This window comes from Acipenser ruthenus, chromosome 51, assembly GCF_902713425.1.
Source record: "Acipenser ruthenus chromosome 51, fAciRut3.2 maternal haplotype, whole genome shotgun sequence".
NCBI lineage: Eukaryota > Metazoa > Chordata > Actinopteri > Acipenseriformes > Acipenseridae > Acipenser > Acipenser ruthenus.
In genome coordinates this window covers 8,207,048-8,222,244 of record NC_081239.1, presented here as the reverse complement: position 1 = coordinate 8,222,244, position 15,197 = coordinate 8,207,048, and the positions used below count along the sequence as shown (strand labels likewise).

General features: G+C 41.1%; 1 protein-coding gene across 1 annotated transcript; it reads left to right on the top strand.

The window, feature by feature from the left end:
* The first annotated feature begins 1,395 nt into the window (after positions 1 to 1,395).
* LOC131722784 (uncharacterized) lies at positions 1,396 to 15,052 on the top strand. The gene is made up of 2 exons (XM_059015858.1): positions 1,396 to 5,687; positions 14,677 to 15,052. Exons 1-2 carry the CDS (start codon positions 2,246 to 2,248, stop codon positions 14,811 to 14,813), a joined length of 3,579 nt encoding a protein of 1,192 aa, XP_058871841.1. The 5' UTR covers positions 1,396 to 2,245; the 3' UTR covers positions 14,814 to 15,052.
* The last annotated feature ends 145 nt before the right edge of the window (positions 15,053 to 15,197 follow it).

Genomic DNA, 15,197 nt, shown 5'->3' with positions numbered 1-15,197 from the left:
GTTCATTAAAGCCTGGAGGAAGCGCTTTGATAACACTATGTAAAACAATTTTTGTTCCTGGGTAGTAAGTGTTATTTCCTAATTGCTTATTCCTCAAAAGTATAGAAAATGGCTATTATTCCCCACAAACTTTGCTTTTGTGACCAGGACAGTGATATTTTGAAATTTACCTATTTCCAATGAGAAAACGGGCGAATTTGTGTCTTTTCGTTCACATAAAGTCAGAAAAAAACAACATATGAATCCAAATTAACATGTATTTATACTAAAGTAATACAAAAATGACTACAAAAGATTTAGAAGTGAGTAGTTTTTCGAGATTTACGATTATACTGTAAATCACTTTCACGAATCAGCCCCCAAATGTAGTCTCCCATCATGTTCTCGTTGTACTGTCCTTGGTAGCGACGTTCAAAGTCCAGTATATCCTGGTGGAAGCGCTCGCCTTGCTCCTCCGAGTATGCTCCCATGTTCTCCTTGAATTTATCAAGATGAGCATCAAGGATATGGACTTTGAGGGACATCCTACAGCCCATTGTGCCGTAGTTCTTCACCAGAGTCTCAACCAGCTCCACATAGTTTTCGGCCTTGTGATTGCCCAGGAAGCCCCGAACCACTGCGACAAAGCTGTTCCAAGCCGCTTTCTCCTTACTAGTGAGCTTCTTGGGGAATTCATTGCACTCCAGGATCTTCTTTATCTGTGGTCCGACGAAGACACCGGCTTTGACCTTTGCCTCAGACAGCTTAGGGAAGAAGTCTTGAAGGTACTTGAAGGCTGCCGACTCCTTATCTAGAGCTCTGACAAATTGTTTCATAAGGCCCAATTTGATGTGCAGTGGTGGCATCAGCACCTTCAGGGGGTCCACCAGTGGCTCCCACTTGACGTTGTTCCTCCCCACAGAGAACTCGGTCCGCTGTGGCCAGTCCCGCCTGTGGTAGTGCGCCTTGGTGTCCCTGCTGTCCCATAGGCAAAGATAGCAGAGAAACTTGGTAAAACCGCCTTGGAGACCCATCAGGAATGCCACCATTTTGAAGTCTCCTATGACCTTGATGACATCTCAGAAAAATGCAGATATGTATCCACTTAGGCAGCTGGAACTAAACTGAAGTGGTGGGCTTAAGGCCCCTGTATTTATACTACTATTTATATTACTGGAAAGTTCTAGAAAGTTCTAGAAGTTACTCCAAGTTTACTCAGCACTGAATCTATCTGGAATGTTCAGGAAATTAGGTAAATTTCAAAATATCACTGTCCTGGTCACAAAAGCAAAGTTTGTGGGGAATAATAGCCATTTTCTATACTTTTGAGGCATAAGCAATTAGGAAATAACACTTACTACCCAGGAACCAAAAAAAAAAAAAAAATTGTTACACGGTGTAATGCAGCCCCTCGAGTCTCACAGAGCAGCGCACTCCTTGGCGTGTCTCATTGCTGGTGACTCTTCTGCTGCTGTGGACGCGGCTCTGTTGCCTGGTTTAGTTCGCAGCGCAGTCTGAGGAAGAGTCTAAATCTGTGCCGCTGGACAGCAGGGAGGAATACTGTCCTGGATAAAGAATAGGAGACAACAATACAGTTTAAGAGAAACTAAATAAAAGCATGGGGTAGAAATAGCAGAGGTTACTGCCTGGAAGTTTACTCGTAAAGAATGACCTTTCTGCGACCCTGTGCTGTATTTACCAAAAACAAGTTCACACGCCCTGAACCTGCAAGACTAGCGAAGAGAAAGCTATGAAACTGCGAGCATGCCTGCGCCATTGTGGATCTGTTTGTGACAACGGCGCTCAACTTGAATTAACCTGATATACTTCTAAAAAACATTATCAGGGGTATCGCGTTAGTGTTTGAACATCTCATTCGGAAGAAGAGGACGGGAAATATCAATATAATTACACGAAACACAGATTATATATCTGCGTGAAACTCGCTGCATCGACGCTGCTGCCGCCTGATAGAGAAAGGACTATACCAACTCTGGCATGGGGAGGGGGTTACCTGAATTCAAATTGTATTCACTTGGAAAAATATAGAGCTACAAACAGCTCGATTATGATGTTAAAATTGAAAGTCATATTCATTTTTTATTAAAAGATCCCCGGTATCACAATTCCCTTTGCGGTTCATATTAGATGAATTGTCAGACCGCGCTGATCGGTTTGTATTTTGTGATTGGTATATTCCTCGTCCTGTGGGAGACAGACCCGTTCAGACACTGAGGGAGAGCAGAGAGGAGGTGAGAGAGTCTGCATGGAGCTCTACAATGTGTTTATAAACTACAGAGCGCTGTTATATTGTATTATTTTGAAAGGTCCGGGTTGTAGTGTGGTAGGAGCGCGTTGTTTTATCCGTTCAGACACTGAGGGAGAGCAGAGAGGAGGTGAGAGAGTCTGCATGGAGCTCTACAATGTGTTTATAAACTACAGAGCGCTGTTATATTGTATTATTTTGAAAGGTCCGGGTTGTAGTGTGGTAGGAGCGCGTTGTTTTATCCGTTCAGACACTGAGGGAGAGCAGAGAGGAGGTGAGAGAGTCTGCATGGAGCTCTACAATGTGTTTATAAACTACAGAGCGCTGTTATATTGTATTATTTTGAAAGGTCCGGGTTGTAGTGTGGTAGGAGCGCGTTGTTTTATCCGTTCAGACACTGAGGGAGAGCAGAGAGGAGGTGAGAGAGTCTGCATGGAGCTCTACAATGTGTTTATAAACTACAGAGCGCTGTTATATTGTATTATTTTGAAAGGTCCGGGTTGTAGTGTGGTAGGAGCGCGTTGTTTTATCCGTTCAGACACTGAGGGAGAGCAGAGAGGAGGTGAGAGAGTCTGCATGGAGCTCTACAATGTGTTTATAAACTACAGAGCGCTGTTATATTGTATTATTTTGAAAGGTCCGGGTTGTAGTGTGGTAGGAGCGCGTTGTTTTATCCGTTCAGACACTGAGGGAGAGCAGAGAGGAGGTGAGAGAGTCTGCATGGAGCTCTACAATGTGTTTATAAACTACAGAGCGCTGTTATATTGTATTATTTTGAAAGGTCCGGGTTGTAGTGTGGTAGGAGCGCGTTGTTTTATCCGTTCAGACACTGAGGGAGAGCAGAGAGGAGGTGAGAGAGTCTGCATGGAGCTCTACAATGTGTTTATAAACTACAGAGCGCTGTTATATTGTATTATTTTGAAAGGTCCGGGTTGTAGTGTGGTAGGAGCGCGTTGTTTTATCCGTTCAGACACTGAGGGAGAGCAGAGAGGAGGTGAGAGAGTCTGCATGGAGCTCTACAATGTGTTTATAAACTACAGAGCGCTGTTATATTGTATTATTTTGAAAGGTCCGGGTTGTAGTGTGGTAGGAGCGCGTTGTTTTATCCGTTCAGACACTGAGGGAGAGCAGAGAGGAGGTGAGAGAGTCTGCATGGAGCTCTACAATGTGTTTATAAACTACAGAGCGCTGTTATATTGTATTATTTTGAAAGGTCCGGGTTGTAGTGTGGTAGGAGCGCGTTGTTTTATCCGTTCAGACACTGAGGGAGAGCAGAGAGGAGGTGAGAGAGTCTGCATGGAGCTCTACAATGTGTTTATAAACTACAGAGCGCTGTTATATTGTATTATTTTGAAAGGTCCGGGTTGTAGTGTGGTAGGAGCGCGTTGTTTTATCCGTTCAGACACTGAGGGAGAGCAGAGAGGAGGTGAGAGAGTCTGCATGGAGCTCTACAATGTGTTTATAAACTACAGAGCGCTGTTATATTGTATTATTTTGAAAGGTCCGGGTTGTAGTGTGGTAGGAGCGCGTTGTTTTATCCGTTCAGACACTGAGGGAGAGCAGAGAGGAGGTGAGAGAGTCTGCATGGAGCTCTACAATGTGTTTATAAACTACAGAGCGCTGTTATATTGTATTATTTTGAAAGGTCCGGGTTGTAGTGTGGTAGGAGCGCGTTGTTTTATCCGTTCAGACACTGAGGGAGAGCAGAGAGGAGGTGAGAGAGTCTGCATGGAGCTCTACAATGTGTTTATAAACTACAGAGCGCTGTTATATTGTATTATTTTGAAAGGTCCGGGTTGTAGTGTGGTAGGAGCGCGTTGTTTTATCCGTTCAGACACTGAGGGAGAGCAGAGAGGAGGTGAGAGAGTCTGCATGGAGCTCTACAATGTGTTTATAAACTACAGAGCGCTGTTATATTGTATTATTTTGAAAGGTCCGGGTTGTAGTGTGGTAGGAGCGCGTTGTTTTATCCGTTCAGACACTGAGGGAGAGCAGAGAGGAGGTGAGAGAGTCTGCATGGAGCTCTACAATGTGTTTATAAACTACAGAGCGCTGTTATATTGTATTATTTTGAAAGGTCCGGGTTGTAGTGTGGTAGGAGCGCGTTGTTTTATCCGTTCAGACACTGAGGGAGAGCAGAGAGGAGGTGAGAGAGTCTGCATGGAGCTCTACAATGTGTTTATAAACTACAGAGCGCTGTTATATTGTATTATTTTGAAAGGTCCGGGTTGTAGTGTGGTAGGAGCGCGTTGTTTTATCCGTTCAGACACTGAGGGAGAGCAGAGAGGAGGTGAGAGAGTCTGCATGGAGCTCTACAATGTGTTTATAAACTACAGAGCGCTGTTATATTGTATTATTTTGAAAGGTCCGGGTTGTAGTGTGGTAGGAGCGCGTTGTTTTATCCGTTCAGACACTGAGGGAGAGCAGAGAGGAGGTGAGAGAGTCTGCATGGAGCTCTACAATGTGTTTATAAACTACAGAGCGCTGTTATATTGTATTATTTTGAAAGGTCCGGGTTGTAGTGTGGTAGGAGCGCGTTGTTTTATCCGTTCAGACACTGAGGGAGAGCAGAGAGGAGGTGAGAAAGTCTGCATGGAGCTCTACAATGTGTTTATAAACTACAGAGCGCTGTTATATTGTATTATTTTGAAAGGTCCGGGTTGTAGTGTGGTAGGAGCGCGTTGTTTTATCCGTTCAGACACTGAGGGAGAGCAGAGAGGAGGTGAGAGAGTCTGCATGGAGCTCTACAATGTGTTTATAAACTACAGAGCGCTGTTATATTGTATTATTTTGAAAGGTCCGGGTTGTAGTGTGGTAGGAGCGCGTTGTTTTATCCGTTCAGACACTGAGGGAGAGCAGAGAGGAGGTGAGAGAGTCTGCATGGAGCTCTACAATGTGTTTATAAACTACAGAGCGCTGTTATATTGTATTATTTTGAAAGGTCCGGGTTGTAGTGTGGTAGGAGCGCGTTGTTTTATCCGTTCAGACACTGAGGGAGAGCAGAGAGGAGGTGAGAGAGTCTGCATGGAGCTCTACAATGTGTTTATAAACTACAGAGCGCTGTTATATTGTATTATTTTGAAAGGTCCGGGTTGTAGTGTGGTAGGAGCGCGTTGTTTTATCCGTTCAGACACTGAGGGAGAGCAGAGAGGAGGTGAGAGAGTCTGCATGGAGCTCTACAATGTGTTTATAAACTACAGAGCGCTGTTATATTGTATTATTTTGAAAGGTCCGGGTTGTAGTGTGGTAGGAGCGCGTTGTTTTATCCGTTCAGACACTGAGGGAGAGCAGAGAGGAGGTGAGAGAGTCTGCATGGAGCTCTACAATGTGTTTATAAACTACAGAGCGCTGTTATATTGTATTATTTTGAAAGGTCCGGGTTGTAGTGTGGTAGGAGCGCGTTGTTTTATCCGTTCAGACACTGAGGGAGAGCAGAGAGGAGGTGAGAGAGTCTGCATGGAGCTCTACAATGTGTTTATAAACTACAGAGCGCTGTTATATTGTATTATTTTGAAAGGTCCGGGTTGTAGTGTGGTAGGAGCGCGTTGTTTTTGTGTGTGTGTGTGTTGTATTTGTGAAGCGGCGTGTTTGTTTTTATTCATGTCTCTCAGTTGCAGTCTGCGTGCCGCGGGCTCAGTGCTGCACGAGTGGCGGGTTTCCCGCCATATTTGGTTGTTTTGAAAGCATCTCGCGGGTAAATGTTCTTTAGCAGTCTGTTTCTCGTGCATGGTTTTTAATATTCGATTATGAGGTCATCACCAGCGCAGAACTCCAATCCCCACAATTCTGTGTAATAATAAAAAGGGGTGAGTAGCCCTCCAGATAAAACGTGATTGGATTTATTTTGAATGCGTGTTTGTTTTAAATCCACGACAACAATAAACTATTCTGATTGTCAAAACGTGTAATACACATATTAACGAACATAACAAATACGGGTTCAATACTGATATATAGACTATACTACAACTTATAAGAAAATAAGAGATCATTGCCACTCAGCTGTTTTAAGATACAAATCCCTGTTCAATTTGTATAAAAAGATAACACATTTTAACATAAACATTAAGTATAATTGCACATAAATATAAATAACATGATAAATGCACGATTAGTCACGTGTACAAAGGATGGATTAATTCATTTTATTTTAGTATTTGTTTACAAAGGGTGGTAAGGTTAAGTTACATTTGTAAACGCAGGTAAGTGTAAATATTACAATACAATGAATAAATGCATTATTTTGTTTGTGACTAATCATGCATTTACTGTTCTATTTATTCTTATGTGCAATTATATTTATGATCACGTGTGTTATCCACTGTGATGAAATGATAATGGATAATAACACAACACAGTATTATATTAATTAAGTTAACGGTATGTTAAAGTGATATTATTTTTTTATTTGTTTAGCGTACATTATTAGCAAAATATTTGACACGTAAAATGTAGCTTTTAATAATGATTCTGAGATGTTTTTTAAAAAACTTAAGTTTGCTATGTTTTACAATGTTATGGTAACAAGTATAAAACTAACACTGATCAGCCTCAGACAGATATACAGGGATTAGAGCGATTAAAGTTAAGATAGAAAATGTAAGATGGCATGAACAATCCCTTTTAATTTCAGAAATTCGCGCATATGCAGTATATATATACAATATCTACCTTTTTCACTGCCCACCAAGTTCCCATGACCCCGCCTCCTTGTTTCCTCAGGACTGGTTAATATGGGGATTCTTGCACGTGATTGACACTCGTATCTGTGTGTAATCGTCACCAGTGTAAGAACTCTAATACAAAAACGATTTTAATTGTACCGATAAATTACGGCTGTAAGGTTTTAAACGGTAAACTTGGATTAAAAATATTTGTTTAAAATGTATTATACTTTTAAACGCAACTTAACAGTAAAATATATTATCATTATTTTTGCATGTTTTCCACAAAGATACATTTCCTTTTCTATATGTATGCAGTGTTTGCTCCAGGACTTACAGACTGAGGGTCAATGTGACCCCCTCTCAATTTTAGGGGGCTATTTTCTTCAGTGAGGGGGTCAATATGTTTGATTCAGAACCAACCACCATTTCTTATTTTTGTTTGTTTTAAATATGCCAGCAGAGTTTACTGACCTTTTGTTTCTGAAGAACAAAAAATAAAACTGTAAAGCTGTAGATACAACCAAGGTGTCTCTACAATACTCGCTGTCACTGTTGGGGAAAATATTGGGAAATGTGTCACAGTGATAAAAACATAAGAAAGTTTCCAAACGAGAGGAGGCCATTCAGCCCATCTTGCTCGTTTGGTTGTTAGTAGCTTATTGATCCCAGAATCTCATCAAGCAGCTTCTTGAAGGATCCCAGGGTGTCAGCTTCAGCAACATTACTGGGGAGTTGGTTCCAGACCCTCGCAATTCTCTGTGTAAAAAAGTCCCTGCTATTTTCTGTTCTGAATGCCCCTTTATCTAATCTTCATTTGTGACCCCTGGTCCTTGTTTCTTTTTTCAGGTCAAAGAAGTCCCCTGGGTCGACATTGTCAATACCTTTTAGGATTTTGAATGTTTGAATCAGATCGCCGCGTAGTCTTCTTTGTTCAAGACTGAATAGATTCAATTCTTTTAGCCTGTCTGCATACAACATGCCTTTTAAACCCGGGATAATTCTGGTTGCTCTTCTTTGCACTCTTTCTAGAGCAGCAATATCCTTTTTGTAACGAGGTGACCAGAACTGAACACAATATTCTAGGTGAGGTCTTACTAATGCATTGTAAAGTTTTAACATTACTTCCCTTGATTTAAATTCAACACTTCTCACAATATATCCGAGCATCTTGTTGGCCTTTTTTTTATAGCTTCCCCACATTGTCTAGATGAAGACATTTCTGAGTCAACATAAACTCCTAGGTCTTTTTCATAGTTCCCTTCAATTTCAGTATCTCCCATATGATATTTATAATGCACACTGGTTACCTCGCTCCATTTTGAGGTTTCTCCTCTAATCAGTACTGTCTGTTTTCTACATGTTAACCACTCCCTAATCCATGTGCATGCATTTCCTTGAATCCCTACTGCGTTCAGTTTGAGAATTAATCTTTTATGTGGGACTTTGTCAAAAGCTTTCTGGAAATCTAAATAAACCATGTTGTATGCTTTGCAATTATCCATTTACAATGTTGCATCCTCAAAAAAGTCAAGCAGGTTAGTTAGACACGATCTCCCTTTCCTAAAACCATGCTGACTGTCTCCCAGGATATTGTTAACATATAGGTAATTTTCCATTTTGGATCTTATTATAGTTTCCATAAGTTTACATATAATACAAGTCAGGCTTATTGGTCTGTAGTTACCTGGTTCGGTTTTGTCTCCCTTTTTGTGGATCGGTATTACGTTTGCTATTTTCCAGTCTGTCGGTACAACCCCTGTGTCAAGAGACTGTTGCATGATCTTGGTTAGCGGTTTGTAAATGACTTCTTTCATTTCTTTGAGTACTATTGGGAGGATCTCATCTGGCTCAGGGGATTTGTTTATTTTAAGAGCTCCTAGGCCCTTTAACACTTCTGCCTCTGTTATGCTAAAGTTATTGGATAGGAACAGGTCGACATGTCGGGCATGTTGTCCGTGTCCTCCTTCGTAAAAACCTGTGAAAAGTAATCATTTAATATATTTGCTATTTTTTTTTTCTTCATCTATGATTTTGCCATTTGTGTCTCTTAGACATTTAACCTCCTCTTTTGAATGTTCTCTTGCTGTTATAATATTGGAAAAACATTTTGGAATTGGTTTTAGCCCCCTTAGCAATATTGATTTCTATCTCTCCCTTGGCCTTTCTAACTTCCTTTTTGACTTGTGTTTGCAGTTCCAAGTACTCTTTCTGTGTGCTTTGTTTTTGGTCCCTTTTAAACGCTCTGTAAAGTGCCTTTTTTCGCTGAATATATTTTTTAATTGATCTATTAAGCAATTTTCGGCCATTTTGTTTTAGATTTAGATTTGTCTACTTTTGGGATGTAATTGTTTTGCGCATCTAGTACTACATTTATTTAAAAAAAACAGCCATCCTTTTTCTGTGGATGTTTTCTCTATTTTACTCCAATCTACTTATGTTAGTCTCTGTTTAATACCTTCATAGTTTGCTTTTCTAAAATTGTAAACCTTAGCTTTAGTCATTACTTTTGGTGTTTTAAAAAATAGGAAGTTGAAATCCCCCATTAGTATGGTTTCTCCTTTTCTACACGCATTTCGAATGTCATTGTATAACAGATTATTTTGCTCAGCATCTGAATTTGGCGGTCTATAGCATGCTCCTATTATGCCCTGTGACAGGGAACCGGGTCGCTGGTTCCTGCGCAAGTGTGTGCCTGTAGAAAATCAGCTGCGACGCGCGGTTGGAGACGCGTTGCCAAGCAACCCGTTGAGTGGCAGGCTCGTCCTGAGCTAAAGAGATTGGGTGGTCTGGATTGGCTGGGGGGCGTGCCTGCGGATGCTGCGCGGAGCTCAAAAAGCAGCTGCGCTACAGCTCGGGGCTGCTGCAAGGCCATTGATGTACAGACGGTCGCTGAGTGAGAGTTTGTTTACATCAGGAGGGAAGCGTCCGCTCTGCGGGAACGACTACTACGGATATGTAACAGGGTGAAGTGTTACATGTGTGGATAGTCACTGGAAAATACTGACAGACACAGAGCACTGGTGCTGATACGCCGCTCAGGCGCGCAGATTTAATTAAACACACACCGAGCTGACACGAGGGTACCAGCGATGGTAGACCTAGTGTCACATTTAATAACGCAATTAAAACAAAACAAAAAAAAGGTGAAACTAAAAGTTTGCCACACAAAATGACGAGCGCTAGTCCCACTAAAAGGAACGTCCCGCTCCAGGAACCTACTACTCTACGGTAACCCTCTTTATACTGTTTTGGGATCCACCTCTCCTAAGCTGACCTACTTCTGTTGTGTTATTTCTGAAGTCCTGGCCTCCCAGCGACTCCGGGCCATTCTGACGGTCCTGGCTGGGCAGTCGCCTTCACAGGCCCCGTCTTTCAGTTAAAGGCTCCGCAGTTAACGTGTCCCTCCTGGATGTAAACACTCTCACTCCGCACCCGTCTGTACAGCAATGGCCTTGCAGCAGCCCCGAGCTGTAGCGCAGCTGCTTTTTGAGCTCCGCGCAGCATCCCCAGGCACGCCCCCAGCCAATCCAGACCACCCGATCACTTTAGCTCAGGACGAGTCTGCCACTCAACTGGTTGCTTAGCAACGCGTCTCCAACTGCGTGTCGCAGCTGATTTTCTACAGGCACACACTTGCGCAGGAACCAGCGACCCGGTTCCCCGTCACATGCCCTTTGAATTTTTGTCCATTATTCTGACCCGTATTGATTCTGCATTGTTTTCTTTGTCCTGATTTAACACCTGGGCTTCAAGACTATTTCTTATGTATAGCGCTACCCCTCCGCCTCTTCTGTCCTGCCTGTAATGTACCAGATCACATTAGAACAGGGGTTTTCAATCTTTAAGCTGCATACCCCTTTCCAAAAAACGTAGTCCATCACATGCCCCCATCTGAGAGAGTCATAATAAAATGAAAACAGAAAAAAGAGTTCTGTGCAATAACATGATACAACAAAACGCACAAACGCTAGCCTCAATCACTCAGAAATGACATTGGACTATTCCGTGATAGCAAATGGCAATCATGTATTTTTTATTGATAATAAAATTACAGAAAAAAAAGACAAAGTACACTATCCACGCATCTCTACAGCTGACCTCATTACGAGAACATATTGCTGGCATTTTTAAATTCTTGGTGACTAAAATGTACAGTACTGATGCTAATAAAACGCTTACCTAGTATCAGTGTGATGGATGTCCCTGCTTGTTACCACACAAATCACTGATGATGGCAGGGAAACTGGAGAGAGCTTCAGTCGCAAGACATTTTTGGCGTTTTTAATCTCTGAAGGTATTTTGTCTTGATCACCTTTGCTAGTAATGTTCTAGTACTGAGCCAACAATCCATATTTTTTCACTGGATTGAAAGCTAAAAACTCTTAACTCTCACACCAGATGTAACTGCTTGTCAAATTGGACCGCATGGCAATACTTTGGTTTCTGATTGGCCATAAATTGTACAAGTTGCAGTACAATCTTATATACAGTAAATTAGTTAAACACTAGGCATTTAGTTTTTATTTAAATATTTTTTTTTTATTCCAAAGACAGACTGCAGTAACCGCCCAACTGTTTATATGACATTTAAACAACAGGGCTTATTTAAAACATACATATTTAATATGTAGTCATGTGTGCACTGAACGCTCTGTCACAGCACATCAGTCTGGTGTTAGTGTGGATTACATGACAAAAGTTTGCAACAGATTGGCAAGTGGTACTAAATCAAATGAAATAAAATGCATTGTCCGCCATTCAAACCCCAGTTTAGAAGAAACCACATTACCAACAGATACAGTTTAATAGTAGTGTTTAAATGCCATGGTCCTGACTGGTAAATTCGTACCTTCCAGCTGCCCCTTTATTTTGACAATTTCCATATCAAAAATGGCATTTTTTTCTTGACGTTTTTCATTCTTGGCCCCCAAGTAAATATTTGACAGTTTTCAAAACAATTTGCTTTATTTTACAACAGACGTTGATGTTAATATGATAACCTTGTATATCTGCTTCAGGTACTGTATTTAATTTTTTTTCAAGGTTAAACGATGTCCCATGTTACACAGAACTCTAAAAATAAAATGTCAAATATACAATATGTATTTCGTTGGTGCTTACGCTGTTTTATTTGTCCATATTGTATTGTGTGTGTTCAACAGGACATCTGCAATTACAGAACAACTTATAATTATTCAAGTGGGTTGAAACGAGCAACTGTGAAACAGAGGGACGCTGGGAAATGAAATCTTTATTTTTTCATGTTAATGCGCAAGCGCCGCTGTGAAGGTGAGGGACGCTTGGAACTAGTATTGTATCAGACAACAGCTTTGATTTTTAATGAAAAAAAAGTTTTTTGGTTCTGGACATATTTAGTTTCCAGCCAACAATATAGGAGTGAATGTAACTAAAAATTGAATCTTGTGTGCTGTGTTTAAGTTTAATTTAAATAATGACTTTTTATGGAGCTTATGGAGAATGGTTTGTTGTAAAATCGACTGTGAATGTTTGTTTTTTTATGCTTTTATGTTTATGGTACGCGCTTTGAGTAACAGAGAGGTTAAAATATGACTTGAAATATAGGAAGTAAAATATAAAATTAGTGAAACTAAATGTATGGCCGTTTAAACGGTTAAAAGACCGGATTAACAATGGGTTTAAATGTGTAGTCAATTAAACATAGATTTACAGCCCTAATTTAAAACGTATACATTCTAAAGAAGTGGTTAAATGTTGAATAATATGCTAGACGTATAGCATGACAAATTTCACCAAATGCATATATTAATGTATTCATTTTAGTTATTTATCATCATATACAGTACTAGTTCGTCGTGTATCCGACTGCTGTGGTGCCACAGTAAGGGCTGCTATTCTAAAAAGGAAGGGGTTTGACAGTTGCCTCCAAGTAGCTTTTCTAATTGGTGCAACAGAAAGATTGACACTGAGGCGGGTTTTATTCTCTGTTGATCTGGAGCTTCATTCGTGCTCTGCTCATGCTTTAGTAGGCATGGTATGGTACTCTTGTCAGCAATGCCATCTTTGAACATCCGGGAAAACAAATTGATTTCAGAGTTCAGATCTTCTTGATCAATACTGTAAGTGGTGGAAACAGCGGCAACACTTTCATCTGATGGGCTCTCAGAAGAGAGAATGTCTGCAAGGGACTTGAAAATGAACAGGTCATTCTCGGAAAAGCGGTCTTCTACCTCCTCAATAAGGGTATCCAGAGGGCTGTACAGTATTTCAGTCCTGTAGTAGTCCTCGGGCTTTTCAAAAGAGGACTTTATCCCTCCTCTAAGTTTTGTTGGAGTAACCGGTTTGCGTGGCACACAAGGGCCAGAATAACCGTTTTTCTGGCACAGTTCATTGACGTGATTAAAGGTTTGGGATGCAAAATCATCACTTCTCATTTCCTTTAGTACAGACACTGTGGATTTAGCCATCGCCATTGCTGGTTGATATGTAAAGTCTTTTGATTGAAGAAATTTGGACAGGTGGTTTGTTTGCATTAGCACTCTCCGCATAAAAAACATGCAGCACAGAAAGTTGAAGTCTTGCACATTTCTGAGAAGTGCATAAGCTTCAGTTCCAGCTTTTGAACCCCCATGTGCAATTTCGTTCAGAGCTTGAACCATTTCATCAAAATTTTCCAATACATCTCTGATAGCCTCAACTTGATAGTTTCAACGAGTGTCGCTGAGTGATTTAAGAGTAGCTGGCCCCGCAGAATACGTTTTTTGTGACGTAATTTTTTTCAACCACAGCATGTCTCTTTGAGCTTACTTCAATGAAATTTCGTAGAGCCTGGAGAATTCCGTAAGCATTTCGGACAACTGGAATGCAGGAAACCATGTCCACTACGCACAGATTTAATATATGAGCATAACAGTGAACTAACAGTAAGCTAGAGGATTTTCGCAAAGTATCCGTGTGGTCACACCTTTGTAGGGTCCTCTCATGTTGGCGGCTCCATCATAACATTGACCTCTTAGAGCTGAAATATCAAGTCCCAAGGCTGATAATGTACTCTTGATCAGTGTGGCAAGTGAAGCCCTGTCCGTCTGCAGCGTCCTGTAGAAGCCAATAAACCTCTCCTGTACTTTAAATGACTGGTTTACGTAGCGCACCATGAGAGCAACTTGCTCGTGTCTTGACAGATCCATTGTTTCGTCTGCAATGATGGAAAACACTTCAACACTGAATCTATTACTTGTGAAGCCATGAGTTTGATTATTTCATTCTGACACAAGCTGTGTAGGTAGGTGTAGTATTTCTCTCGGTTAACCATAAATCGTTGAATCAGTTTGTTGTCTGTGCTACACAGTTTCATCAATTCCCGCAAATGGCCTTGATTTGTGGAATCCATTCCCTCTTCCTGTCCCCTCAAAGGTATACCCTGGCAAGCGCAAAATAAAGTACTCTCTATTACAGTTTCTAAATATGCTCTGTTGTCCGCCACTCTTTTTTTTCTTTTGACTATCAAGCTGGGACACAACACTCCCTGTTTTACAGGATTGCAGCCTACCCTTCCATTTAGCAATGGCTTCTAGATGAGATTCACACTTTGAATGTTCCCGAAATCTTTCATTTGCTTTCTTCCATGTTTTAAAACCAGTAACTCGAAATGCCAGGTCACTGTTTGGCCCATTGCCAAATGCTCGACAGCACAAGCAGAAAGCTCTGTCATCACGTACACTGTATTCAAGCCATTTATACTCATTGTACCACACTTGCCTGAATTTTCTGGTTTTGATCCCACAGGCACTGGCTGGAAAATCAATTACTGGCTGATACGGGCCTTCTTCGATATATTCCAAAGCTGCATCCGGTCCAAGGCAAGGGTCTCTTTTATCGACAGACTCGACAGCTGCTGCACCCGCACTAACCTGAGCGTTTGAAATGGTATCGTCACTCTCGCTGCTGCTGTTAACATTCTGAACTACAGAAGAGTCAGGTTCGGTTTCTGTTGATGTCTCTGGCATTGGTGGTTTAGATGTTTTTTGTTGTTGAAAAACTCCAAACGTAGCTGTCTTTTTGCCATTTTAAGATATTTTCGACTGCCGCGCTGACTGAAAAAGTGTCTCTCACGAGAACAAGTATAACGGTGAACGGTCAGACACTCGTTCTCGCGAGAACAAATATAACGGTGTGGTTATGTTATTAAGGTTTGAAAGTTTGAAATAAACTACTGCGCACTCACACATTCTCTACCCACTTACGAAAAACATTAGAACAAATACTGTGTGTGTGTGTATATATATATATATATAATATATATATAT